This window comes from Pempheris klunzingeri, chromosome 11, assembly GCF_042242105.1.
Source record: "Pempheris klunzingeri isolate RE-2024b chromosome 11, fPemKlu1.hap1, whole genome shotgun sequence".
Classification (NCBI taxonomy): domain Eukaryota; kingdom Metazoa; phylum Chordata; class Actinopteri; order Acropomatiformes; family Pempheridae; genus Pempheris; species Pempheris klunzingeri.
In genome coordinates this window covers 12,804,284-12,831,756 of record NC_092022.1, presented here as the reverse complement: position 1 = coordinate 12,831,756, position 27,473 = coordinate 12,804,284, and the positions used below count along the sequence as shown (strand labels likewise).

The 27,473-nt window shown below is 40.4% G+C and overlaps 1 protein-coding gene across 1 annotated transcript in view; it reads left to right on the top strand.

The window, feature by feature from the left end:
* Positions 1 to 24,645, top strand: part of LOC139210019 (chemokine-like protein TAFA-2) — a 76,665-nt gene extending 52,020 nt beyond the window's left edge. The window contains exons 3-5 of the mRNA XM_070839969.1: positions 16,195 to 16,344; positions 20,017 to 20,141; positions 23,844 to 24,645. Of these exons, the coding sequence (XP_070696070.1) occupies positions 16,195 to 16,344; positions 20,017 to 20,141; positions 23,844 to 23,855 (287 nt within the window). The 3' untranslated portion in view covers positions 23,856 to 24,645. The remainder of the gene's footprint in view (positions 1 to 16,194; positions 16,345 to 20,016; positions 20,142 to 23,843) is intronic.
* Positions 24,646 to 27,473: the final 2,828 nt, after the last annotated feature.

The following is a 27,473-nucleotide window of genomic DNA, read 5'->3' as shown; positions in this document are numbered from 1 at the left end:
CAGTTAAGTGGATTAACAGTGGCTCTATTTTGGCTGATTTAATGCTAATGTTGATATATAGTAGACAGCATACATATGATTTTGCGTCTGTGTGTGCACTGTGGAGAGCAGCTTTAGTATTCTTTACAGCAGCTCCTCAGCCATGCACTGATGGATGGGGTGCTCTTTACTTTACTGATGTACTGTGATCAATGCTGATGCAAGGAAAGAGAGTGTGGGAGAGAGAGAGTGAGACAGAGAAAGAGAGGGAGAGAGGTAATGTGCTGCCTCTGCAAATCTCTCTCTCATTCTCTCTCTTTCACCATCTCCCTCTCTCTCCCAGTCTTTTTGCATTAATCCTATCCTCTCTCGGTGAGTTTCCCACTCTGTTGATCCTGCCAGTATCTGCATATGCTGCACTCTCAACAACATCATCGCCTTAACAGATATGACACAGTGTTTCCACGTGTAGCATATGCTGCACAGGGCAACTTTCAGCAGATTACTCGATTAAAGATTAAGTACAGAAAGTTGAGTGTGTGAGAAAGTGTGTGTGCGTGTGTTTATGAACATCCCTTTCCAGCACAGGTTCTTTAAAGGGGACACAAACATGTTTGTCTAACTGTCCGGTCTGGCCTCTCATGTTGCCTAAATGTGGCTAAGAGGCTTTTATTTTTAGTCTTTTGCTGTTGTGAGTTAAATAAAACAGCAGTAATGCAGCTTCACTAATCCTCTCACACAACTAATCCTAGCAGAACACCACTGTAAATACTCTGTGGGCTGCATTAAAGCACAAATCACTCAATCCCTCACTGAGTGTTTTATGCTTATTTTGGTTCAGATTAATAGAAATTCTTCTATTTTTCATCTATGAGAGAGATGTCCGGGAAATAACCGGGCTTCCTCTTGGACTTAATATATTTTCTGTGTGGCTTTTGTGTGTCTGGAAGTGTGTGTGTGTGTGTGTGTGTGTGTGTGTGTATTTTTTAAATATCTCCGTGGACGAAGCGTGCTTTAGCCAGCACATACAGTACTCATTGTGAGAATCAATACAAGACTCTGTGTGCTTGAGGTAGAAAAAGGTTCTGAGATGACCTGTACGGTCACCTCTTTACTTTAAATATCATTTATTTGAGGATTGTGTGGGCTACTTGAAACTCTACAATGTATCATCAAGGAAGATGACAATGATTCACATTCCAATCCCCAAAGCAGTCATGACATTTGGTCTCCATGTCTTCTTCAGATTCTCACCATAGTTTACCAATACCCAACTTTCACACATTTTATTTAGCTGAGTGTGTGTTGTTTTGTGTTGCATTGCAATACACCTTTATTGACTCCTTTATCTGCTCTTCTGCGTGATGTACAGTGGCCTCTCTCTCTACCAACAATTGTTCTTAATCACTAACCTACTAGCCAAACAAATAATGGCCTGAAATACAAAATCAGGGTGAAGTTTTTCCTGACACAGCAACATTTAGGCTCAAGTTGGGTTATGCACCAACTGTGTACAAAAATGTTATTACAAGGACATGTGCAAGGTAACCTAATCAATCAGGAAACTCCTACCTGATAATTAAGGAAAAGTTGCCTCTTCAATATTTTAATCAACTAATTGCTCTTGTGGAATTTAAATTACACTGGCCTTGTTGTATAAATAAGATGCAGCTATTGAAATAGTAAGGATAAACTTACATACACACAGATAAGTACGGAAAGTAGCCCATAGCTCTCCTTGGATTCCTCAGAGCAATGTTTGCACATTGTAGCTTATTGAAAAAAAAAAAATACAAATGCTGAACACTGAAATGTTTATCAAATAAATGTGTTTTTGTTTTTTTTTTTTCTCCAAATGAAACTCTGCCACTGAGTTCTTTAATATCTCCCCTGGTGAGGCTGAAGCGAATTATACAAACTGCCTGAAGCAAATACAGAATATTTGCTGTGCTGCAACAACTTTGGTGTGATTTCCTTTAACAAAAAACAAAACGTTTAGAATAGTGATGTGTCGGTCGCGAACGATCCGGTTCTTAGAGCCGGCTCTTTGAAGTGAACGACGGGAGACGGCTCCTGATTGAGAGCCGATCTGATCGGGAGCCGATATGTTTTTTTCGTCTTTTTTCTGTTAAAGCCGCACGTGATTGGTCAAGATGTGTGGTGGTGTCTGTGTGTCCACACTGAGCGGGGGGGGGGGGCACAGACACACAGCGCAGTGAGCACACGAACTGGAGTGAGGGCGAGACAAGGGAGCAAGAGAGCACTGCTACATAGTCAGACTGCAGGCAGGACAGGTGAGAAACATGAGCGACAGAAGATGTAGAAAAATTTGGACAAATTTTAATACAATTGATCAAGTTTGAGGGCAGAGTGCAGACTTTGCAAAATTAAAATTTTATATCAGGCAGGCTCCACAAACAACCTGCACAGACAAGTGTGTACTGTTCACCCATCAATTCAGTTAGAGGAGGAAAGACAAGCAAGGGACCCTGCTGTTAATGAAGGTGCCAGTGTGTCTACTGCTCCTACAATGTCTACAGCATCATCCAGGACAACACCACAGCCACCAAGACCTACAGCCCAGAGCTCTATGACCCCAGTAAAACTAAATAATTTAAAATGAATAAAGCAATATAAACAATAAATATTCTATATGATGTGTTTTTTACATTAGTAATTCATTTTACACATAATTTGGTAATACATTTATTGAAGCAACAAAAAATCTGAGGAGCCACTTGGGAGCCGAAAGAGCCAAAAGAGCCGACTCTCTAAAAAGAGCCGAAATTCCCATCACTAGTTTAGAACCTCCAGTGTTGTGAGGCTGCGAGAACCAAAGGGACATGCAAAAAGGATAACCATTATAGGCAATGTCCTGCCTCTTTTAAAGGCTGTGCACATCCACATAGGTGTTTTGAATCTGCTGACTAGACCTCTGATTGGCTTAATGTTGGGCGGAGCTATGCTGGAATTATCAAGTTGTCCCACCTTTATGTACACCATGCACCAGAAGACTTTGAAAAGGCTTCTTAAAAGACTTAAGTCTAACACCCCCTCACATCTAAAGACAATGTGTCAGTTTTTACTCACAGACTATGAGGTTTTGCAGAGACCGGGGATCTTGAAGGATCACTATTTGTAAGACAACTAGAACATGATACATTTCTCCAAAACCACAGGGGCTTTAAATACTAAACTTAAAAATGACCAAAGACCTTAAAAATGACGGACTTTATTCATAGCCCATAACATAGAAATATAAATTGTGTAAATACAATATAGTATAAAGCACAGAGTAGCAAAGCCATAACTTGTCATGGCAGAAAAAGTAAAGTTGAGCCAAATTTTATACATAATGGCTCAGTTTCATTAAGTGTCCCAGTGACCCAGCGTGCACATTACCAGGACACTAAATGGAATGGAGTCATTTTCAATGTTGTCTGCTGTGCTTTTCCTGTTATGACATGCCAAAATGTCTGCTGTGAAAAAAGTCTATAGATGCAATAAAACCAACTGGAGAACAAGGGAGATGTCAGTAAAGCACAATTTGTTCATGCCTGCACAGTTCTAAGAAGAGCTCTGATTAGGCGACATAAGTGAAAACACCTGTATGGGTGAAGCAGGCATGTGATTGGGTTTCAGGCCATAGGAAGAGGACGTGCTGCTTGATAGGCCGTGCTTTTGGTCAAACCATAATTTGCTTGGTGAAATGTACTTGCGTCATGTAAAAAGTAGACAGGACAGGAAAGCTAAGTCAGGGTTGTAAGCCTAAACTGCAGGCAGCTAGTGGGCCAACAACACCAGCCCACATAGTTGTGGATTATACAGTATTTAAACTAACATTTTACTGTCATCAACCTCTATTATTGTCCTTTCACCCATTGCAGCCATCACCATTATTTTGCATTGAGGTTCAATCAGAATGATTCTTTACAGTGAATAAAACTGGTCAATTCACAGTCAGAAGTGAATTGTGTCACTGAAATGACTGTTGAGTCCTTGAGAGTTTTTTTAAGCAAAATAAGAGAAAACACCCTTGTGCATGTAATGCAGGGCACATGCTTTTGGACAGTAACGGTTTCATTCAAAATATATGAACATGAAAGAAATAATGGCAAAATGTTTGCAATGTTTGAAAGTTAGAATGCAAGCTTCTTGTTTCGAACCATGATTTACAAATATGAGGTGACAATGGAAAGAAATGCGTGGATGTTTTGGCTCGACTGAACATCGGAGCAGGTGTGTTGGTTTACCATGATGATGATGTTGTTGTAGCGACGTTGTTACTGCTGTTTCAATTCGTTGTATAATGTTTGGGCCTTGACTTGCTGTTGCGTTTTCTATGGCAAGCCCAAACCTCGGATCTGGCTCAGCATTCAAAGTTTAAGAACATAAATATTGCTCCACTGTAGTGCAACCTAAGGAATGAAACGGGAAATACACAACACCATCTTGATTTATCCAACAACAGCCAGAGCTTTTAATCTTCATTCTTCACAGGTTTTACGTTCCCCTAATGATCTCAGCTACCCACACAAACACAACCCCCGTCATTCAGTTCAGCCAATGAACGACAAGGGTGTTGTTAATAGAAAGTGTTCATGTTGATCAGTCACAACATTCTCCTGACTCTTGCTTACAGTGTGATTTTGAAAGCTGCAGACAGAATTTAAGCTTAAGTTTTAGCCTGCTGTGTACTAATAGCACAACAACAGTGCTTCTTCAGTTTCTTTCCCAGAGAGTCCTAACGGAGACCAATCATCGCTTCAACGCTAACTCTCCTCTTCTCTCACAGCATTTACAGTCAGAGCAGGCAGAGCTTTTTCTCCTCTCTCCGTCTTTTCTCATTCCTTCTCTTTGCCTTCATCTCCCCTCCCTCTCTCGTCTCATCTTTCCACCTCTGGCTCTGCTGCCAGCCAGCCTCAGACACACCAGGGTTTCCCTTTCATTTGGTAGTGAGGGATGGGATGAGAGACAGAGAGAGGCAAGGGAGGAGAGGAGTGGAAGGATGTAATGATCTGTCCTGATGAATGCAGTTAGAGAGAAAGTGCTGACGCAATGGAAAAGAGGCTTTAAGAAGAGATGGGCCTAATGCACCAATCACAGAACTCATCAACACACCTGTCAATGTTCAATGGCCAATGAAGGTGTTTGAAATATGAACCAAGGAACTTTATCAGAGAAAGTCTTTAATTTTCATCAAAGAAATTCATTGTGTAATTATGCTCCAGTATAATCAAGGATGATTAAGGATTAAGTATTCAGTTGTTTGTTGTGCTCTTCTGTTGCCACTGTTGGATATGAACATAAAAGTTTTAAGAACTCATCTCTTTAGAGGGATAATACAGTGATGCTTCTGTATCTGTAAAGAGAGAGCTAAAATTACTTTTATTAATGCCAGTGTCATCAAATGCAGTCAGTCTATACAAGACTGTGTATATGTTAGAGACAGACATTGGCAGGGACCTCATGATACAATACTGCTGTTTATTGGTGCTGATTCAATATCAGTATGTATAAAAATATACAGTAATAGCAATGATGGTAAACTTAATTTGTATAGCACCTTTCATATGAGAAATAAGCACAAAGTCCCTAACACATGAAACAGACAAACTGAACACAAAAATAATAGAATAGAATAAATGTAATGCATAATTTAACATGGGGGATAAAACTAATTGAAAATGTAATTATAAAATATAAAATAAAATAGAATAGAATTCATAGAAGTATAAAATCAAGTAAACTTCTCCCTTTGATGTATGTTTTGAACTAGTTTCACACAGTTAGAATGGCCAACCAACTTTTCAAGAGTATTGATTGGGAAATCATTGTCAATCGCATCAAACGCTGCGCTCAGGTCTTAGAGGATAAGAACCTTATTTCATCAGTATATGTCACAATTTATTAAATTCTGCACTTAACTATGATCAGGAAACTTGTTTTTTAGAGGGACACCAATTTCTCTTCAGTAGGCAGCCAATAAGGGCAGTCGTGCTCTTTTTGGTCACATACATATTAAAGCTGTGGCCGAGTTCCAAACAGAAGAAAAGGACAAAACACCAAAATACGCTGTATTAACTGGCTGTTAATGAGTAAGTAATGATGAATGAATCACTGTCAGAATTACAGCTGAACAAAAGTATATCACTTGAAAGTTAGCAAAACGTGATGTCGCCACGGTTACTGCAACGCTCCTGGTTTGAAGTGGGATGGAAAAAAAGCAGCAGGAACAGAATTTGTGCATCCCTGAGACACTGCTTCCTTCCCTGAGTGTGCTGTCAAGAGCTGCTTGATGAAGCTTCTAGCTCTTCATCTAAACACTGACTCTTTTCCTATTTCACAATAAAATCTCTGCCATTTTTTTAAATCTTTGAGAGTAAAGTAGTGCAGTGAAGGCATTTCATGCAATGAAATAGTCTATACTGGAGCTTGGTGATGAGGTGGCTGCTTGTGGGGCATGCAGTGGTTACTTCTGTTCATGGACTAATGAATACAAAAAGGGGCGCTCTATTGGCAGCCAATGTGATTAGCTTCCTCTGAATTGTTTACTCCATTCCTTCAAAGGTCAGAACTATGAAGATTTGCAACTGGCCAATGCTGCAAATTGGGCGGTCAAAGTTCACCACAATTGAACTCTACATTAAAGCAGTGAGCAGATTTATTTCACCTCAGCAAGCAAATCGATTGATTACAGTGATTCAACATATCATCGTCCTTCATCCTGCGAGCCCATGATTGTTTCAGCACCACACTATGCATTGCTTCACTCAACAGTACAAAACAACACACCTAAAATGTGTCTGTCATTATCGGGAAAAGTAATTTCCAATCAAACATGCTCTCTACGGTCCCCGTCTCTTGTAAACCTTCAGTTCCAAAAAAAAAAACGGTTAAGAGTCACTCACATGAGACTTACAAGGTTTGCAGATGTGCAAACCTTGCACTGTGCATTGTGTGCTCTGAGTTGACTGGTGTGGTGTAACATATGGGACTGTCCAGTCTTTCACAGAGAGTAAACAGGGTGATAGCAAGCCATTTATCTAGATCTGTGAAAACGACACTCTACAACACAGTGACATAAACAACAAGCTTAACTCACACACACACACACACACACACACACACACACACACACACACACACACACACACACACACACACACACACACACACACACACACACACACACACACACACACACACACACACACGGCAACCTGTTAAAGTGAAATACGCAGAGCTTGACGTTTACGAGTGTCCGTCCTCATTCGTTTGACAGGAAGAGAATTCAGACTGAATGAAATCATCATCAACATCGCTGCTGGGCTATAGATCTCTGCTGTTCGTCAGCTGACTGACAAAGAAACCTGGAGGAAGGGCATGAGTGTTTGGACTGAACACAATCATTGTGTTTCTGTCTCTATACTGGTTTGCCAGAATGACACAGAGAAGGAGAAAGAAAGACTGACAGGTCGAGCAACGAAAAGAGAGAGACGCCAGTTTCAGTCAGAGAAATTAAAGGAGGCTGGCCTGAGTCTGAGCTGCTCCACAACTATGAACATAACCGGGAGGGAGGAATGATGAAAATACTCCCGGAACACTGGATAGGCCTCTAAATTCAGAGAGAGTGGGAGGAGAAAGAGGGAGACAGCAATACAGATGAGCAAGGAGACCTGGACATTCCCCAAGGGCTTATGAAAAGTCACCTCCAGTCAACAGTTAACAATTAACGCAGGGTTTAAAACATGAGGGCACACACACACACACACACACACACACAGGTTAATGGCTGAGTGGTAATGCTGTGTTAACACATCTGAGCATATTAACAATTTATACCCAATTCGCCGCCCTAATATCTCGCCTGAAGCACAAATTAGTACAAATTATCTGCTGTGGGGTGGTAGCGATGGTGGCTGCAGGCTTACTTGTATGCCAGAACACACCATGTGTCAGCAGGCCTGCGTTGTCGCATGAGCTAATATCTTGTATCATGTAGCAGAAGGGCAGCGGTGGTGGTGTGGGGAGATAATTCCCTTGTCGGTGCTGCATTAAAACTGCATGGAGATCAGTGATGGAGAACAAGGGGCGTGGTTTTGGGGAGTAGACAATCTGGCACAAGCTGTTCTAATATCAGTGAGGATGATTAGTACAGGGTGGGTAGGTGGTGGTGGAGGGAGTGTGTTGCAGATGGAGTGGCTCAGCAGGTGGCTCGTCATATCCTTAATGGCACGATTGTCACCTTGTTAGGGTGAAACAGAGCCAGTCACATGGCAGAAGTGATGGGAAGAGTAAATGCAATCAGAAAGCAATGTTATAAGTATTTGATAGTGTTGAGGCTGGTTTTGTTTTCTGCTCAGGCTGCCGAGTGCATCGAAATGGGTTGAGATTTTTGGAAAGGCATATTTTCTGACAGGGATGGTCCCCTCGGCGTGAACGATCACAGCGTTTCACCTTTCGAATCTAAATTCCGATGAGCCAGGTTCCAGTGTTTCTTCCTCTATCACTCTTTATTTTTGTCACATCCTGAGCAGGAACTGCTGCTGTGAGCAAACACTCTCAAGTTGTGGTCACTCATTCACTCGGGAACGCTGAGCTGAAGGATGGTGTGTGACAGAACCGTGTGTCTATATGTGTGTGTGTGTGTGTGTGTGTTTGGTCAGTAATAAAATTGTTTTACTCTTTTAATGATCATTTATTTACTTTATATTGAGACTGCTCTCCCATGAGGAAGTACAGCATCAGTCATTTTAGCAAAAGGCCAATAACAACATATGGTCAGGTTACAAAGCTCTCTTGGAGGCCCTCTAGGAGCCAGAGTCTGCACAGTAGGGATCCAGGCTGGAGCCGCAGTACTTCTGTCCAATATACCCACATGGCTCATTCACGGTTTAGGGTTAGCTGTCAATCATGACTACACACACCCTTTCTTACAGCATCACATAACTAATTATAACCAAACGGATCAAAATGAACACTTAAACAGAAATCAGCGTGATAAGACTCATGCTTGCTCTTCCTTCTGCTGCTCATGTTTTTCCCTGCTGGTCCCAAGGGTTATAATAACAGAGAGGGACATTAGTGTGTGAGGAGAGTCGAGCTCCTCAGGGGGTTGCCATTGATCAGTCTAGTTATGTACACATCATCACACACACACACACAATATGAGACACACAACAACACAACACAGGAAGTACAATGCTGATGTTAGTTAGTATCCAAGGAACTCATGGCGGAAAGAAAAAAATCTACAGTTCTTCTGCTTCCAGCTTGGGTACCTTTATTTCTGAAACAAAAAAGAGATAACTATGTGTCCTGTCCTTGTTATGTACCATTTTCTAACCTTCAGATGATAAGTAAGTAAGTAAGTAAGTAATTAAGTATAAGTACGTAGGAACAGCATGGCAGCAGGTGAGAAGAGAGGTGGGATGGTGTTGTAGACATGCAGAAGGCATTTGGACATGGGAGAGAATGGAAAGCAGGGTTGAGGAAAGAGAAGACAGTAGTGGTCGAATGTGTGTGCCTCCCTTTCTCTCAATGCTAATTTTCTTGGCAGGCTCTTAAACAGAATTTTAATTCGCTCTGTGTTTACGATTCATAACGAATGGTGCCATCTCAGAGGCCAATATAATCTAATTATTAACACAAATGCATGGACGTACATGCACTGATGGGCACACACACATGCACTGAGAAACGTACGTTGTAATCTAATTAACTTGGCAAGCATTCTGAACTCATTTTCCATTTCAAAATATGCTCTTTGTGAATAGAACACCATGGGCCTTGGGGAAATACTTAAATATTTATAGATACTAAATATGTGATTTATATAGTGCATCTATATGCACTATGGATACATTTATTAACTTGGACCATAATTTTCCCTGTGTCAGTTATTTTGGGCTTGGATGGAGCTGGGGCCAATGGTCAGCGTACTTTTTTATTTTTTTATTCTATGATGTATATTTCCATTCAACAGACTAAACTTTTAAAGACAATATACTGTCTAAAAATGCCAGAAACAAAAAAAATTGATGTCAACAAATGATTTAAGAAATGAAGTAATGAAGTTAAGTAACAAATTTGAAATGTAGTCAAAAACATATATCTATTTCTCAACTTCAAGAGTATGAGTTTTTCTTCTAATCAGAGCATTGTGTAACCACCACCTACAAAAACACATAAACCAGAGGGTGTGTTTAGTGTGTGGTAAGCCTCGCCATTCATTTATCATGCCAGTACTTTAATCAGACCTGATGAGGAATTGTCAGCTCCTGTAGCCGCTTTGCCAACATTGGCTTATTCTCTTGGCACTGAATATGCATCTACATAGATTGTGTTTTTAAAAAGAAGCCAATTTGAAATGTACTTCTTGGAAACTGTCAAGACAATCATGACAGAATTCATTCATTGTCAATGGCTTCAAACGACTTCATGTATATAGCGCTTATATCCAGAGTGCTTTACAGAGTTTTTTTCTGCTCATTCTGCCGCCCGAACAGTTAGAGGCTCTTGGCCAAGAATTTTGGTCCAAAATCTTCTAAAAAAAGAAAAGTTTAAAAGCTATAAATGTTGGTGCAATTGGGTCCTTACATGCAGTGATGACATGTAAAACAACTCAATATCCTGAATATCTCTATACTTTTGTATTTCTGCTGATTCTCTTTATTATATGCACTGTATTTGTGTGTGTGAGACAAAGAGAGAGAAAGAGGGAGAGAGAGGGAGAGAGGGAAAGAGGGAGAGAGGATCCCAGTGGTAGGAATGACATTTAAAAGAGGGACCCCGCTGGGACCAAGTGAGCTTTCTCAGTGCTTCACGTGTGTCTGCGAAACCACACACACACACACACACACACACACACACACACACACACACACACACACACACACACACACACACACACACACACACACACACACACACACACACACACACACACACACACACACACACACACAGGTTGCTCAGAGTCAGGGCAATCTGTCCATCTGTTAGTCTGTCAGTAGCACGTCATCCTTAGTAAATAGGGTTAACAGCCACTGCTGTGTTAAGAGAGGCAGGGATAACAAGTTCTCGTGCCATGGATAGAGATGGGAGGGGGCTAAGAGAGGGAGAGAGACATCGACACAGAGTAAAAGAAACAGGGAGAGAGAGGGAGAACACATTATAGAAAGGGTAAAAAATTCTCAGATTTAGGGCCTGTGATTGAGGATAATGGTTTGCTACCCTGCTGCGTTTGCTGTGCAGAGCTAAGAGCAAGAGAGAGCAGAGGAAAAATGGGGTGCTGGAGTGGCTAACAGAGATTGAGAAAAGGAGGGGTCATTTATGAAATAGCAGTAGGATGAGGTGAGATAGATGAAGAAGATGAGGAGGAGCAGGAGAAAGAGGAGAAGGGAGTAAAGCAGAGCTGGATAGATAAAGTGGGAAAGAGAGATGGCAAGGAGGGTAGTCACCATTTATGAAATGGAAAGAGCATTCTCATCTAGTAACACTGAACTGGATGCTCTTTTATTGTAATTTAGCATTATTGGCCTTCTCTCTCTCTCTCTCTCTCTCTCACACACACACACACATCGTGAAGCAGTCCATGTCAAGCTTTGGAGACTAACATCCCTCCGTGTTTACATTTGCTTTTTATTTTAGCAGAGCTTACACAGGGATAAAATAACTATTTGTGAGTGAGTGTATTCCATGTGTATATTTGTGTGAGTGTCCCTCTGTGCATGTCATGTGGTGAGTAATGCCTAATTTTAGCTGAGCATTTATCAGAGTTTATTTCAGTTGGTGGCCCACTGTCTGACTCACTATCTAGCAGATAATTATTAACATGTCAGCACAACGCATCGTCCAACTGTTGACTCCTTTAGCTGCATCACAGCGTTAGAGAGTTAGAGTAGACTAAACACTGTCCGCACACGTCTTAGCAGCGCTGTTTCCCTGTGAGTACCGACCAACTGTCTGTCATGATACAGACACTTGACAAAATAAAAGCTATTTTATGTGTTTTATCCTCAAATCCAATCTTATGTACAAGAGTCATTTTTATACGATGAATCTTCCATTTGGAGGCACATCATCAATCTTTATTTATATAGTGCCAACTCATAACAGCGTTATCTCAAGACATTTTCCATAAAGAGCAGGTCTAGACCAAACTCTTTAATTAAGAGAGAGACCCAACGATTCAGGAATTCAAAATTAAGGATTCAAGAACCCCCACATGAGCAAGCATCAGATATTGTATTATATATATAAATGCTATCCAATAAAAATCATTACATTTTGGGGCAATCCGGCCAACGCCTGCCATCATACACAGTAAAGCCAGCAGGTTCACCAAGCTTAGCAGTGATAGCAGCTGTAGCATGTGTAACAGGTGCATATTTGCGTGTCAGTTTGCAACATTGTCAGCATCAGCAGCAGCTCTCTGCACTGCAAGAAGCTCAGACATGCAGGGTATAATCATGACTATAGCATGATGCCGGTAAGAGCGTGACTTCCTCTTTCTGCACTTCCTCTGTAAGTGAGGACGATGGAGGAGGCGAGTGATTGTGAACAAATGAGTCAAAAGCAAACATCAAGGTCCATATTTTCTGTCTTTGTCCTGCTTACTTTTTGAATCTCAAATCAAATCCCTCCTGCTGTTAAGTCGCACTCCAACATCCTGTTGTGGAAACATGTAAAACTGATGAAGAAAGTTACCATTTAAAATGATGTGGTGTGTCCATTTTGCCTTCCATTATGTTTTTGCAAATCAGAGAGAAAACCCCAAAACACCTAAATTACTTCTTAAAGAAATATACAACATGTTTAGCACAAATCCACCGGAAACGGTATTGTTTTGATTGCTGCCAAATGGAACATATAGTAAACCAAATGAGGATTTCCCAGTGTGAGCCTAACAAGAATACTGCCAATTTCCATTTCTATCAAAGGTAAAATCAGTACTTTTAATACAATCTTTTTGACAACATGAGAACAGCATCCTTTATTTCAATAAACACGTTGTCCCAAGAATGTGTTTTACCAATTTTCATTTTTTGAAAAGGTTGATTTAAAAAGACCTCAGGCAGGATGATTACCACTGTCTGCATTTTGTAAAATCTATGAATGGCAGCAATCAAAACAATTATAATAATCAAACCATTTTGGTCAGTGGGGCATCAGCACTCACTTTTCCACATCCTTATTTTTGTTGTCTGAGTGACTGCAGTGCATAGTTAGTCATTTTAAAGTGTTACTTTCACCTGGCAGCAGTGATGGTTTATAAGCTGTCAGGTGAATTTTACAGAGTAATATCTAGAACAAGCAACGACTCTGCTGCAAATTAAAGCAAGAGGTTTGCTGACATCTACACATCAACCACTGAACTGTTTTGTCACATTGCTCCCGCTCATATTCATTTTACCATGTGGTCCATATTGGCCAATTTACTGCCGTCTATTAACATTAATATGTGCAATCAAGCCTCAATGAACTTCTACATTGCTCCAGTAAAATCCTGACCAACCGCCTCCTCATTACTCCTCTATGCTCAGCTTAGTGTACCGTCACTCTTACTAATGCTGAGTCAATTACCACTGCAGGTGCTGAGCCTAAAAATGGGCCAAAGGGGAGGGTTGTCTGTGGGGGAGGGTTGGGTGTAGGTGTTTAGTCTGTGAGTGTTGATTTTCCTGAGCTGTTTATCTGCCAACATAGTTGTCAGGCTTAAAAAGAAAAAAGAAAAGCAAGCCAATTAGGTTGGTGCACAGCGAGAGAGGGCAGGAGCCAAAATGAGAGGTGTTAGGATCTAACAAAACTAAACCTCTAAAGCCCACAAGCAATCTCTAGAGGCTGCAATGTTCATTTCATCCTAGGGTATGAAAATGTTGGATGGAATAAATGACACGCTGTTGATTCAGATATTCTTCCAACCTTGCCACAAAAGGACATAAAAGGTGCCTCCTCTGGGGAAGCATAGGTATAGGCATAGGCATTATCAATCTACAACGTCTAATGTACAAGCAGTTATTTTGGTTTAAAGGTACAGTGAAATTATCACATATTTTTCTGCAAGTAGAAATTTTGGTTTAAGTGGAAAGGAACAGTATCATCAAACTCAATATAATTCATCCTCTTATGGACAAAAAAAAAAATCAACCAATTTTTGTCTTTGTTTTGTGCACAAACTTGATGATTTGGCCAGAATTTTGCACTTGAGTAAAAATCAAGCAATAAACAAAATAGATGGAGAGAGAAACATGTGGGCTGAGTGCACAGAGAAAAAGTCAAGGGTCTCCTTAAAGGAATTACAGAGGCATTCGTCGTCTGGAGAGCATTAATATCCACAACTAAATTCACAGCGTCAGAGGAAAAATCTGATAACATGAGGATATTGCAAATATACAAATGGAACCCTCTGGCTGACAGTGAAGATGAACCAAAGGTCAGGGGTGCAATGGGAATCATTCTCTGGGGGCCATAAATTCCAACACCAAATTGTGTAGCAATCTATTCAGTAGCTGAGGAGATATGATTCTGTGGGCCAAAGTGTTGGATTGATGGACAGACAGATGGCCACATCAATCAGCCGTCATCACTATCCTTTGGCACCACTGCTAGAGGAGAAGAAAGGGAAACCATAGAACATGAAAGAACAACGAGAGACTGACACACAGTGGGTGAGATATTAAAATCTGCTTTTCACTGAGATATTAATTGGACTGGGCTTTGCAGGATTGCTGCTTTGTCTTTTTCTCATTAACGGAGCAAATTAAGAACTTTTCAAATCACTGTTAGCCTGTTAAACATATTCATACTGGGTCTTTCAGTTCAGCGTGCCTCACTTTTAAATACTCTTTAGACAGAGCAGAGTCATTGTTTGCTGCTTTAGTTTTCATTGCCACGCAGTGTGCACCCTTTGTTGTATTGTGGGCGGACTCTTTTGTAATGGAAATAGCACTAACTTCCAAAACTGTGAGAAGCCAAAAGCACAGACCTTGACTTTCACAGCCATAAGACGATACATATATGCACGTGTATGCTCACATACAACATACAAAGTCATGAACAGTGTACTGTACATTGTAGGTACAACATGTACGTAGTCACAAATAGGCATGTGCTGGCACATGAATACTGTATTCTTGCACACAGAGCTCCTCACAAGGCTTATTGTTTGTCCTTGACATTTTCCTGTATTTGATGAAAGGCTGGCATGAAAGGACCATGTGTTGACATCACACATCTTCAAATGTAGAGTGATTTCTTTGTTCCCGCTCTTAGCTGACTCAAGGGACTTCTGTGCTAGGGGTGGACTTGTTGTTAATTAACCACACGGCTGTCTGATTGAAGTGTGTGTATATAAATGTGCACACAAAGTGGTAGCTATAGAAGAAGTGAAGGGGGCTTCCCGTATCTACCCTTCATTAGTTTTGCAGCTAATATGCAACTGGGATGCTGTACCATACAATCAAATGAATATATTCTAATACAAACAGTGGCTGTTTTTCTCACTTTCAATTACCGAGTTACCATTTTATTCCCTGTGTATCGCAAAGGAACTACAAGGGACTTATCATGCATTTTCTATACAGATCCTCTTAGTGAAGGAGCAGCTGTGGCTCAGCAGCCATGGTGTAACAATTGAGACTTCCAGATTTACTACATTTGTGAGCCTCTATGTGTTGCTGTAAGCCAAATATGTATTTTTAGATGTGTGCATGGTTTTGTTTGTGCACACATCAGTGCATAAATAAAGAATTCATAAAAGGCTTAATTTGATAGTACTGCTCTTTTGTGGCTCATGGCTATCTGATAATTGTCTTATAATCACACTGAATTGCCCTTTCATTTCCCTTCATTATTCTTCTTCTTTATGCAGGTTCTATTACAACAACCTGTATAGCTGCATTGACCTGATCTGCATTTGCCACCATTTTTGTCATAATTGTTCTGTAGTTGTTTTTCTGGTTCAGGGACAGGTAGATGACATCCCACTAACAAAGTGATCCATTGGTCTGGAACCAGGCTAATCTGATTACAAAATACTCTACTATTCTTTCTATCTGTTTACCGCTTTCTTGCTAATGTTCGATTTTAGATCAAACGTTGGATTAAACACTTAGATTTAAATTGTCTTGTAAGACTGATATTTAACGATAGCAGAACCATGGAGAGCCTGGTATACTGACCACTGCGGTTGTCTCTGTCTTTGTTTCACAGTGCATGTGAAGGCAGGGACGTGTGAGGTGATCGCTGCCCATCGCTGCTGTAACAAGAACAAGATTGAGGAGAGGTCTCAGACTGTCAAATGTTCCTGCTTTCCTGGACAGGTTGCTGGCACCACCCGGGCCATGCCCTCCTGCGTTGATGGTATGTACCTCTAATTGTGCACATTCTGACATTTGCTCCGCTTTGGCTAGTCTTCAAAATTGACAAATTATAAATCAATCTGTATTGTTTTTGCATCAAATCGTGGAGTGTGTATCTTGATAAATATTAAATGGTATGAGGGGGAAAGATACACACCCCTAGTGTTCAATGCTTAATTCATACTTTGATCACTGGCTCAGTCTTTAGCTGTTTTGCTACCAGCTGAGTGGTAACATCCCATCATAATGATGCAAGTGCACAGACATTATGACCTGATTCTTTTCACTATCAACCCCCTTCATGTGTGCCATATTTTTTTGGTATGCCTGATTTAACTAAGGTTCCGTTAAACAGTTTAGTTAGAGGGGACTCTTAAGTCCTGCAATTCTTTGAGAGCTCCCTCAAAGACCAGTGCCTCTTCTGCCAAATCTAATGGCATCACCATTTGCTATAAATGGTACCTTCCCTCTCACAAGTGTCTCTGACTGAAATGTAATTGATAGGTTCTGGCTGTCCTGACGCAGTAATCCTCACAAATGTGGCTCTTAAAGACGTAGCGAAGTGTTATTTGACCCAGAGATCCTGTATGAAATATATCATTACATTATACTGAATACACCTGTCCATTTTCTGCTGAGTGCTGCTCTCTTAGAAATAAATTGACATAAAAAATGATGTATGACTGAAGTAAACTTTGATTTGATGGTGAAGGGCTAGATATCAATACTCTCTTGGCCGTATGCGCTGGTAGTCAAAATACTGTAGGTGTCCTTGTAGCCACTGAATAGAAGTGCTAAGAACAAAAATCAGACTGAAGCCTTTCTTCCCCTGTCCCTGCTTTTCTGCCATTATGAGACATAATAAGCACAGTCTCTGTCAACTCTATTCTTGTGATGAATTCAGCAGAATTACAAACATGAGGAGGTTACATTGCACACACAAGCAATTCAAAAATAATGAAATGCCTACTCCGGCTATTACCTGAATAGTCAGCAAAGGTAAAAGAAACACAAATCTGAACTATTCTAAACAGTAAAAGTAATATGTGCTTCTTAACCAACCAAATGTATCCAATTATACATAAACACTGAATACGCCAGATTCTAGTATGATATAATAGGCTCTTAACTCAGAAGCAGAATAGGGAAGATGCTCCATAAAGAAGAATTCAGGTGCCTCTGTTGTCATATTGAGCCCATCAGTCAATGTTATGTGAACATAAAAGGACTCCAAACATGAATCTTTATGGCAAAAAGAAAAGAGTGTTATCTTTCTGAAGCTGTCTTTTTGACAATGAGTGAGAGGTTGATTTCAATAGACCCAAATGTTTATCAGAGTTTTTACACATAAAAGAGCTTTTATTTATTGGTTTGTTTTTTGGCAGTAATTCTGTCAATTTTAGGCTGGAAATTAGGCACACATATACCTGAAAAATCCCCCTGGCTGCTGCTATTGTGTCCACAAACCCAGTTTTGTGGACCCCCTGCAGCTATGAAGAGTGGCACTTGATGGAATCACAGACTGCATTCTCTGCGGCTCAGTTGTTTCTTGGAGTTCCTGTTCATGTTAAAACCCCTAAGTCTTACATATTCACAGTGCACAAATAAGGAAGTACGAGTTTATAGCCATAGATTTTTTAGATTTCAGAGTTGAATTACTTAAACTACAACATATATAACTCACCAGGTGAACTCCTACCTTGTGTTTGTTTAGCATATATCATTATTAGTAGTAGTAGTAGGGAAACAACAGACAAAAAAAAGCACTTCCGTGACTCTCTCCACTTGAAAAGGGTTTATTAACCATAAAACTCTTAAATTTCTTAATCAGTATTGAGCTGACGCAAATTCCAACAGACCACATAATGATGACTTGATGAAATTCTGCCTAATCTTTGTACACTGGGATTTCTGTGTTCAAAAGCTCTACCATCTGCAACATCTGATTACAAAGAAATCCTTTGACATTTTTTTCAGACACTATTGCAAAGTTGGACTGTTCACGATAAGTATCTCCCTCAGAAAGAGTCACTAATCCCATGGGTATTATGTCACTGAATGCACTGTTCTTTAAGTAACTATATAGTTATTAAGTGTGCGTGACAATTACTTAAATAATTAGATGTTAAACGTGTAATTACCTGGTTACTGACTGAGATAAAGACCCAGTGGTTAGAGAGACAGATGAAGAAAGGGTAATCATAAGCGCACCTTTCACATCTTTGCACATTCAGTTAGTCAGTCAGCTTTGTTTGAGTGCTCTTTTGTCACTTTTTTCTTTTGTGATGATATTTAATCATCTTCTTGTTCTTAATGTGTCTGGTCTTTCTAAGCCTTTTTGGTTTTTTTTGGTTTTTTTGTTTGCTAAATGCATGTCTGCTTCTGATTTTATCTGTTGCGAACAAATCTGCTCTAAACCCTAAAAGATCACAACATATCCCAGCTGTCTCATGCATATCTTGCCTCTAGTTTTGTCCTTTTTTCCCATTTGAATGAAAATGTAAATAATCCCTTATGCGCTGATTAATTTCACATGACTCTAGTGCCCATGAACACCACACAAAAAATAATAATCTGAATTTAAAAGAGTGCTCTCCAAAGAGAACAGAACCGCTTTTTCTGAAAGGTTGTCAAAATAGGAAACGTTATATTTTGTTTTCACTTGATGGTTTAAAAGGTTGGGACATATGGACAATATCTCAATAATTATCTTGACAATGATCCATAACATTGTTTACCAAGTATTCACTTTAGTTGTGAGTAGTAACAAGCCATATGTTTAGAGTCTGCGGGATTATATTTGTTTTATAGAAGTTTTTAAAGTGAATGGTAAACTTAGTTAAAGAATGGATCTGTTAAGCGTGACCACAGATTGGCTCTGTAATTAGTTTGATTATTCATAACTATAAAGAGATTAAAGGGATTTGAGTATAATTCATTGAAAAATGAAATGGAAAAGATTGTTGTAATGTATGTTTTGTACTTGTGATAATTTATACATCTGCAGTAAATTTCTGTATCCACAAGGAAGTAAATGTTATACTCTATAAAAATGATTTTAGAAAGGTGGTGGTGATGAAACCAGAAACAACCTGAGACACTCCGATCATGGCAAGACAGCTGAAAATGTTTGGTGAATAAAGCATGGGGTTACTAGAACTGGAGCTGGAGAGGGAAAAGCTGGAAATTCAAATTTGGCCGAGGTTGAGAAGTTGGGTGTATCAATGAGAGCAAAATGCAACAAAGTGCAATCACACCTGGCGAATAAATCACTGCATAATTGGAGCATATGACTTTAATGTTCATGGAACTTTCTGCTCCACCGAAGAGAGGAAGAAGTGTGGCAGATGAAAACGCCAGATCACATGAATCTTTAACAACAATGCTACATTGGCATCAGGTTTTCCACATTGTTTTCATTTGTTTGACTCTTGACTGGAGCTCTTTTAATTACATCATCTTGTCGTACCGCCCTCCCCTACCATGGTTTAATGTCAACCAACACCTGTAGACCTTGATGTGCCCACTCCTGATACTGGCGTAAGGGTAGTAGATGGAAACTAATTTTCTGTTTGTATATTATGCAATTTTCCACTAAATTTGGATGGAAACAAACATTGAGTCATGTCTTCACTAAAATAAATGTGCTGCCCTCTGCTCTCTTTCCCTCCAGCCTCCATTGTAGCCCAGAAGTGGTGGTGTCAGATGCAGCCATGTATGGACGGTGAGGAGTGTAAGGTTCTCCCAGACCTCACAGGATGGAGCTGCAGCACAGGCAACAAAGTCAAGACCACAAAGGTTGGTGTGCACACAATCTATCTCTCTTTATTATCTCTATTTCTCTCTCTCTCACACAAACACTCTTCTCATCCCTCTTGCACAAACATGCATGCGCACGCGGTCAGACCTACCACCGAGTGACCCACTTCCACCTCCATAGTGTTATATCTCTGCCCTATCTCTTTCTCCTTTCTGCCTTGTTTGTCTATCCCCTGCTTCTTCCTCTTTTTTCCTCCATATCATTCTTTTTCTCACCCAATTTCTCTCTCTTTACTTTACTTTCCCGCCTGTCTTGGATCTAACATCAAACAGTCTCTGAAGAAAAACAAGGCCAACAGGAACAAGGCAAATAACACACACACACACGCACGCACGCACTCACACACACACACACAGGGAGAGAGAGAACATCACAATTCCCTTCACTCCCACTTGCCCTGCTTCCCTGCGTCTGACTGGCATGCCATCTGACTCGATGCAAAAACAACTCACCACATCGGATACACTAGAGTGGTAATTGTCCTTGGATAGTTTTTGTGCTCCAATTCGCCCATAATACAGTAATGCAGTTTGTGTATGTGTGTATTCTTTTCCTCCATTTTTCATGAACTGTCCATTTGTCCGTGTCTTTATCTGCGAATCTTAACGTGCGTTGGTGTGGATGTCCATTACATATCTTTCTGCTCGGCCCCCATTGGCACCTGTTAGCTTCTCTTCAGTGGTTTGACCTGAGCAGGCTCTTAGCTGTCTGTCATAGGAAGGGATTTGTGTTAGACTCACCTCTTGTCACTGTATGCTTCTGTTTCTAACCTCCATCCTTCTCTCGGCCTTCTCACCTTCCATTATTCATGACCGGGTGCAGTCCTTTGTTTTCTGCCTAAATAATTGATAGAAGGCGTGGTCAGAGGAGGGAGAGTGCATCTCCGTGGGTAAAAGAGAGGGATAAGAAAAGATGAAGCCACACGTGGTCTATCTCCTCTCTCTTTCCTACTCTCTCTTTCTCTGCAACACTTGCCTCCTTTACGCCGGGCCAATAAAAAATTCCTTACCTGCCTTTTGGTATGCTCACCTCTTACCTAGCAAAGTGGATCTTGCTCCCTCGAGTTACACTCTTTCCTCCTTTACTTCTCAGCAGCCCCTCTTCTTTTTCTCACTCTGAAATAGTTTTCTGCTGTGCAGGCCCATGCTCAAATTTGTGTTATGCTGTTCATGAGTGGAACTGAACTTTCCAAATTCATCACAGAGATAAAGAGACAAAGAGAGAGACAAATGGAAAATGACAGAGTGGTCTTGGGGTATGTAACGGGCATAATTGAAGAGAGAGGCACATCAACACACAACGAGGGGTTGATCAGATATGAAAATGATGTAATTTCTGTGAGTGCTGTTCGGAAGTTGCTTCATATATCTGATCTCATGCATTTAGTTTTATCAACTCCAAAGTGTGAGTTTATAATTTCCCGAACAAGATGAAAGCAAAACAGTTTCAGCCAGGCAACGCTTTATCATTGACTCTGTCATAGTTTGTAAGAGCACAAATGTTTTCTGTCTCTTGCATTCAGGTCTTTGATCAATGATCTGTGTGAGTTTGCATGTGTGTGACTTTTATGTATGTGTGGGTGTACAGTATGTGAGCGTGTTAGCTGCTGTGTTGGCCTAATGATGAAAAGAGTGTTTTTTTTTTCTCCTCTGGTGTGGTACACTGAGGTCAAGATGCGCAGGCATCCAGATCAATAGCATCGAACGTTCTCTTATAGTCCCATTAAGACCGGCTCGTAAATTGAAATTGACGATGGAGTGAGAGAGAAAGAGGATGCGAGAGAGAGAGAGAGAGAGCAGGAACAAGAAGAAGGGGGCAGGGGGAGAAAGATGAGAGGAAAAAAATAAGTGGAAAGTGGAGAGGAAAGGCAGAAGGAAGAGGTGAGGGGTAGATGAAACACTAAAGAAAACACTTGAAAACAAGAATATTGGAACTGGTCAGCTGACAAGAGGCTTATGTTTCCGTCTGGGTACACAGAGCAGGAAAAAACAGAATAGAGGGTTCGGCATCCTCCATCCTTCCCTGAATCTATCCCTGGCTGGGAGCAAAGGAGGAGCGGAGGAGGGCAGAGGGAGGAGAGAGGGAGGGGATAGAAGACAGCTCGATCAATGCCAAATAATATCATATGGATGAGCAGACAGACACAGCTGGGCTGCCGAGCCACTGAGCTGTCATAGACTGCAAGGCAAGTGTGTGTGCATTTGCGAAGATACACTCGCAGTCAGATACACACATAAACAAATGACAAGGTGTCAGCAGTGCATGTATATCTCACTTCCTATACAGCTAACTCACATCAACCCTAAACAGATGCAGCGTTCTGCAACATATTCTGAAAGCAGCTTTCTCCTTGAGAGAAACAACTTAAATACAAATCAAGACCTAATTTGATTTGATGCAGCTTATTGATTATTAAAGAATAGCAAAAAAAAAACCCAAATCAAAATCAAACAGTTTAAATAATACCCTTTCATGATTTACTCTTGTGTGACTAAGTGTGTCATTAAGTGTGTGTATAATGTAGCAATGAAGGGGACATTTGCCTTGTGGCCATCTGAGCAGCCACTAGTGTAGACAGTTAAGCTTGTGGAATGAGCAATAGAGAAATATGGCACTCATGGGCCTAAAAAGCCCATAGAGATGACGCTTAAGCACTGCTTGTGTTCTTTGTAAATTGAGATCTAACTATCTAAATCAGCTTTCTAATTGGGCACAGAAACTGCCACCTACAGGCATATTTAAACAGGCAAGGGGATGAACACCTAAAGGGACTTTGAAGCGCCTTAAAGCGTAGCAGGCACAGAGATACAGCGGTGTGCATGTACAGTGAACTGGCGTGACAACAAACGCCTGCAGACTCTTTGATCAGGCATAGGAGTAGATGCCTGAAGGCAATGGGAACGGGCCCAGGAAGGGTGGCCTCGAGCCATCGAGAGCAGATACAGTAGAACAGTTTCAGCTGCCAGCTTGGAGGAAACACTCTTCTGAGCCCTCACAGTGATGGCTGGCACCTGGGTCTGACAAAAGATCGACTCCCTCATGAGGAAGTACAAGGGGGACATCATGTGTCGTGGCTAAGAGGGGAAGCCACTGGAAAGCACAAAGAGAGTGAAAGGCATGCAAGAAAACAGAGGAATACTCTTAGAGAGTCTGGTCTATTACATGCCCAAGCACTGGCCGTTATACAGCAATTTGTGTCTGTTTGGTTGTTGACTGGTTGAAAATGTCTCCTAATAGCTTGAAATAAACCAAAAAGGACTGCATGAGCAATGAAAATGGAAAGATGGTTAGACGAGATAAAGAGACCATGTGATTAGAGTAGCAGTCTCGACGAACAGACGAAATGACATGGCAGAGGGCCAGACACAGAGAGTGAGGCATTGTGGGCGGACTGCCATGATTCAAGCTGTGTCTTGTTTAGTCTCTTGCCAGAGGAGACAGAGACCACACTATCCACGTTGTCTGTGCTCCACCAACAAGAATCACTTTCCATTATTTCCAAATAGCAGGCTGTGCTGCACGGCACCGCCTCATTTAAAATCTTCAGCTGACACAGTCTGCCAGAGTTTGCTTAGCACTTGGTTCTGCTCGGTTCTGTGACCTTTTACTATCTCAGGCTACATCCTAACTTTTTTTTAAGGACTATTTCCAGTGACCCACTTCTTTTCTCTCTGCTTCAGGTGACCCGATAGTCCAGCCAGTGTCAAGAAAAGATGAAGAAAATGGTGATGGAGTTACTTACACAGCACAATGGACCTATCAGCGGTGAGGAAACACACTCCGACGGAGTTCTATGAGGAACCAGTAATTGTTTTTTTTTTGTTGGAGGTTATGGTGGCTGAAGAGACAGGACTCTGACCATGTCTTCCATCACCTTAAACACAACTGAGTGTCCTTGGTCCTTTACCGCAGAGGACTGCATCACCCACAATCCTTTACTGCTACTACAAACAACAACTTCAAAAAAAGTGAACTATGACCTAAACAGCACTGGATTAGATGACAAAAAACAACCTTCTTTACAACAATCTGTATTCTTTATCTCTCTACTATCGCTTAATTGTGCTCCATACGCATACTGGGAATAAAGGGGATCTGGATTTTAGACAGCTATCCCACATTACAAACATCACTACAAAAAAAAAGGAGTGGATCCAGAAAGGCTGTTCATGTAGTATGGATGACACATTTAAATTTAACTGTGCCACATATGACACACTTGATGCTGTCAAAATGTTTCTCAGATCTGAAACCGAAACTTTTTCTTTTTTCAGATTTCACCTCCATAAGAATATTTTACCTTGAATAGTTTGTGGCTTACCACATGCCATTTTTTAAAATGGGGAGACAGTTTGTCAGTCTTCTTCTTTCTTTTGTTTTTTTGACGAAGGACAAAATCCTTTCAGGGGTGAGGTTAGACTAATACCAAGTAGATGTTATGGTATATTGAAACATGTAAACGTGTAAAAAATGGTCGTTGGAATCAATGGGGCTAAAAATAAATTGACGCTCTAATGGTTTTAATATCTGTGTTTTTAAACGCCTGTTAACCGCTATTGAGTACATGTGTCAGTATTATATGAAATGAATAAAATCTTTCAAAAGAAAAGATTCATCTCTGCCGTTTGTTTCAGCCCTACTAATTAATCACACATTATACACTGTGCGTAATTCATAGCTAAAATAAAACCAGGACCGCATCGTTTCATAATGGATACATGAAGCTATTAACACTGTTACATTAGTGTGAATTCATCTCTTGAGGCTACTTTTTTTTATGAACACAACAGAACACAACAAATACATCAAGACAAAACAGGGAACCCAAGGCAGTGTTGGTGTGGCTGAAGTAGGAACTTCAGCATAAAGGTCTGTCCAATGTCCACTGTACCACTATCGCAGAAAGTGGGGGGGTAATAATAAAAATAAACAAAACAAAAAAAGAAAATGAGAATGAGCCCGTCAGGTCCCGTGTAATGAGTGAAATTGCAGAAACTTTCCCCATTTATCATTATACTTCTCTACCTCATTCATCAGACTGTATGATATTTATGGCCACATCCGGCCCGCGATACAATTATATACGGCCCGCGAGATAATTTCATGTGACTATTAAGAATGGCCCGTCGGTAAACAGCACTCCCACCTCTAATACTACAAATCCCACAATGTACTGAACAGCTGCCACGCTAGTCAGGACCCATGCAGCAGCCCCTCCTCCCGCAGGTATAATGACACACCGATCAGCGGATCAATGCCTCACTCAGCGCTGTTATAGCGACACTTATGGCGCGTTTCCACTAGGACCTACTCAGCTCTACTCGGCGTAGGTACGGAGTAGGTACTAGTGGAAACGCGCCATTAAGCTAGCCCCCCCAAAATAAATGGCTAAATGAAAAGTGGAGTTTGAAAACAGAGACTTTCAAAGCAGGTGGGGGGTGGAGTTTTACCTGTTTGTCTGTCGGAGGTGAACCTGTGTGTCTTGTTTGTGGAGCTGATGTGGCCATAATTAAAGAATCTAAATATAAGACGACACTATGAGACAAAACATCAGGATAGTACAAAAAAGAAAAAAATTATTTAAAATTCTATTTATTTTATTGAGGAAAAGTTGTTTGTAGTTTGGCTGTTTACATTCATATTTCTGGATAAAATATATATTATTATTATTATATTATATTATATACTATAATAAAAGAGTCACTATTAGAGTTTTCACTAAATGTTGAGCCCGTTTGGCCCGCGACTTAGACCATGTTTTAAATTTTGGCCCTTTCTTTGATTGAGTTTGACACCCCTGCTCTAGGGAATGTCATCGATAACTGGTAATTGCTTTCCTTTTACTTTTAAATTAAACAGAAAAAGCTCAAAATATAGAAAACTATTCTGTCATTACTGTTGCTTGTGCTTGGTCATTATCAGCTAGTTAGAGGCAAGAGAATTGCTAATTTAGGACCTCTGTGTCAACAACGCAATGACTGTTACAAACAGAACAGAAACTTGAACATTTTGTTTGAGGTTTCACCAGAAATCCCAAGCAGCTGAGGAAGAAAATAACATAATTGTGTTTCAGCCTGGACTCAGAAAACACAGTAGGCTGGTATACAAGATTTCTTGAATGTGGTCGAGCTCGATCAACAGGTGAGTTTTTTGGTTGTGAATTGGTACTATTGATTGATTGATACTATGTTACTAACACACGTTGTAGTAGGACAGCTGAAGCTTTGGGCTGTGGTCTTAATGTTGGCATCACTAAGTTAACATATCCCTCTTCCATCTTTACACACAGTAAAAAATAGACCTTGTTTTTCCATTCATGGCATTGTGTTAAAAAGATTTGGTTCATGACACATAAGCTGGTCTAATTTCTCAGGTATACTGATTTTCCGTCAGCAGAAATAAACTTTGAATTCAGATACGTGTTTCTGCCGTTTTCAGTTTGGATTGTTAAAAGCTAATCTGCCTCAGATACACAGTTTATGAGTATCTGATTCCGGTGGCATTCAACAGAAACACCCTTACCATCCTACTGTTGTTCTCTCCAAGAAAAGTCTAAATAAACTATGGTGTTTTTTTAACAATTATTTTATGTTTTGTGTAAGTTTATGATGATTCCACAGTAAATCACCTGCATACTCAAGCCTGACTGATACACTGGCATGGCTGATAACGTACAGGCAGATATCAGGCAGATCAGCTGTGTTCAGCATCACATATCAGTTTCCAAAATTTAATAAGAGGGGTAGGGAGGGCCTATTATGATATTTCATAAAAATGTAATACGTAATTATTTCCTCTAATGTTGGCTCTCTGTATTTCAGGCAAAGCAAGATCCTTCTTTTATAAAAAAAAAAAAAAAAACACTTGCAACAAACAAAACACCTGCAAAATGTATCCACTAGGGAGCAATTTTCCTTTAATAACCAAATTTTAGGGATCCTTTTCAAAAATGTTTGCTTTTTGCTATTTTTTATGCTAAAAATGAATATTGTCTCTACTGTATTTTTAGTAAGCTTTCAAATATTAATACTGTATTGGCCTCAAAAAGTCAGCATTGTTGAGTCTCTAATGCATACCTATATATAGATTGAGAGAAAAGGACCATGTTTCTTCTAGCTGTAAGATGGGGAATAAGACACCCACACAAGTACTTCAACTTGGTCACATTACATCAAATAAATATGGTTCCTTGTCAAAACAAATTTCCCCAAGTTCACTTCAGCTGGACCAAGTAGTGTGAACAAAAACTTGATGAAATACTATGACTGCACCTCAGCTCTCAGTCAATGACATCAGTATGCTGGGTCGAC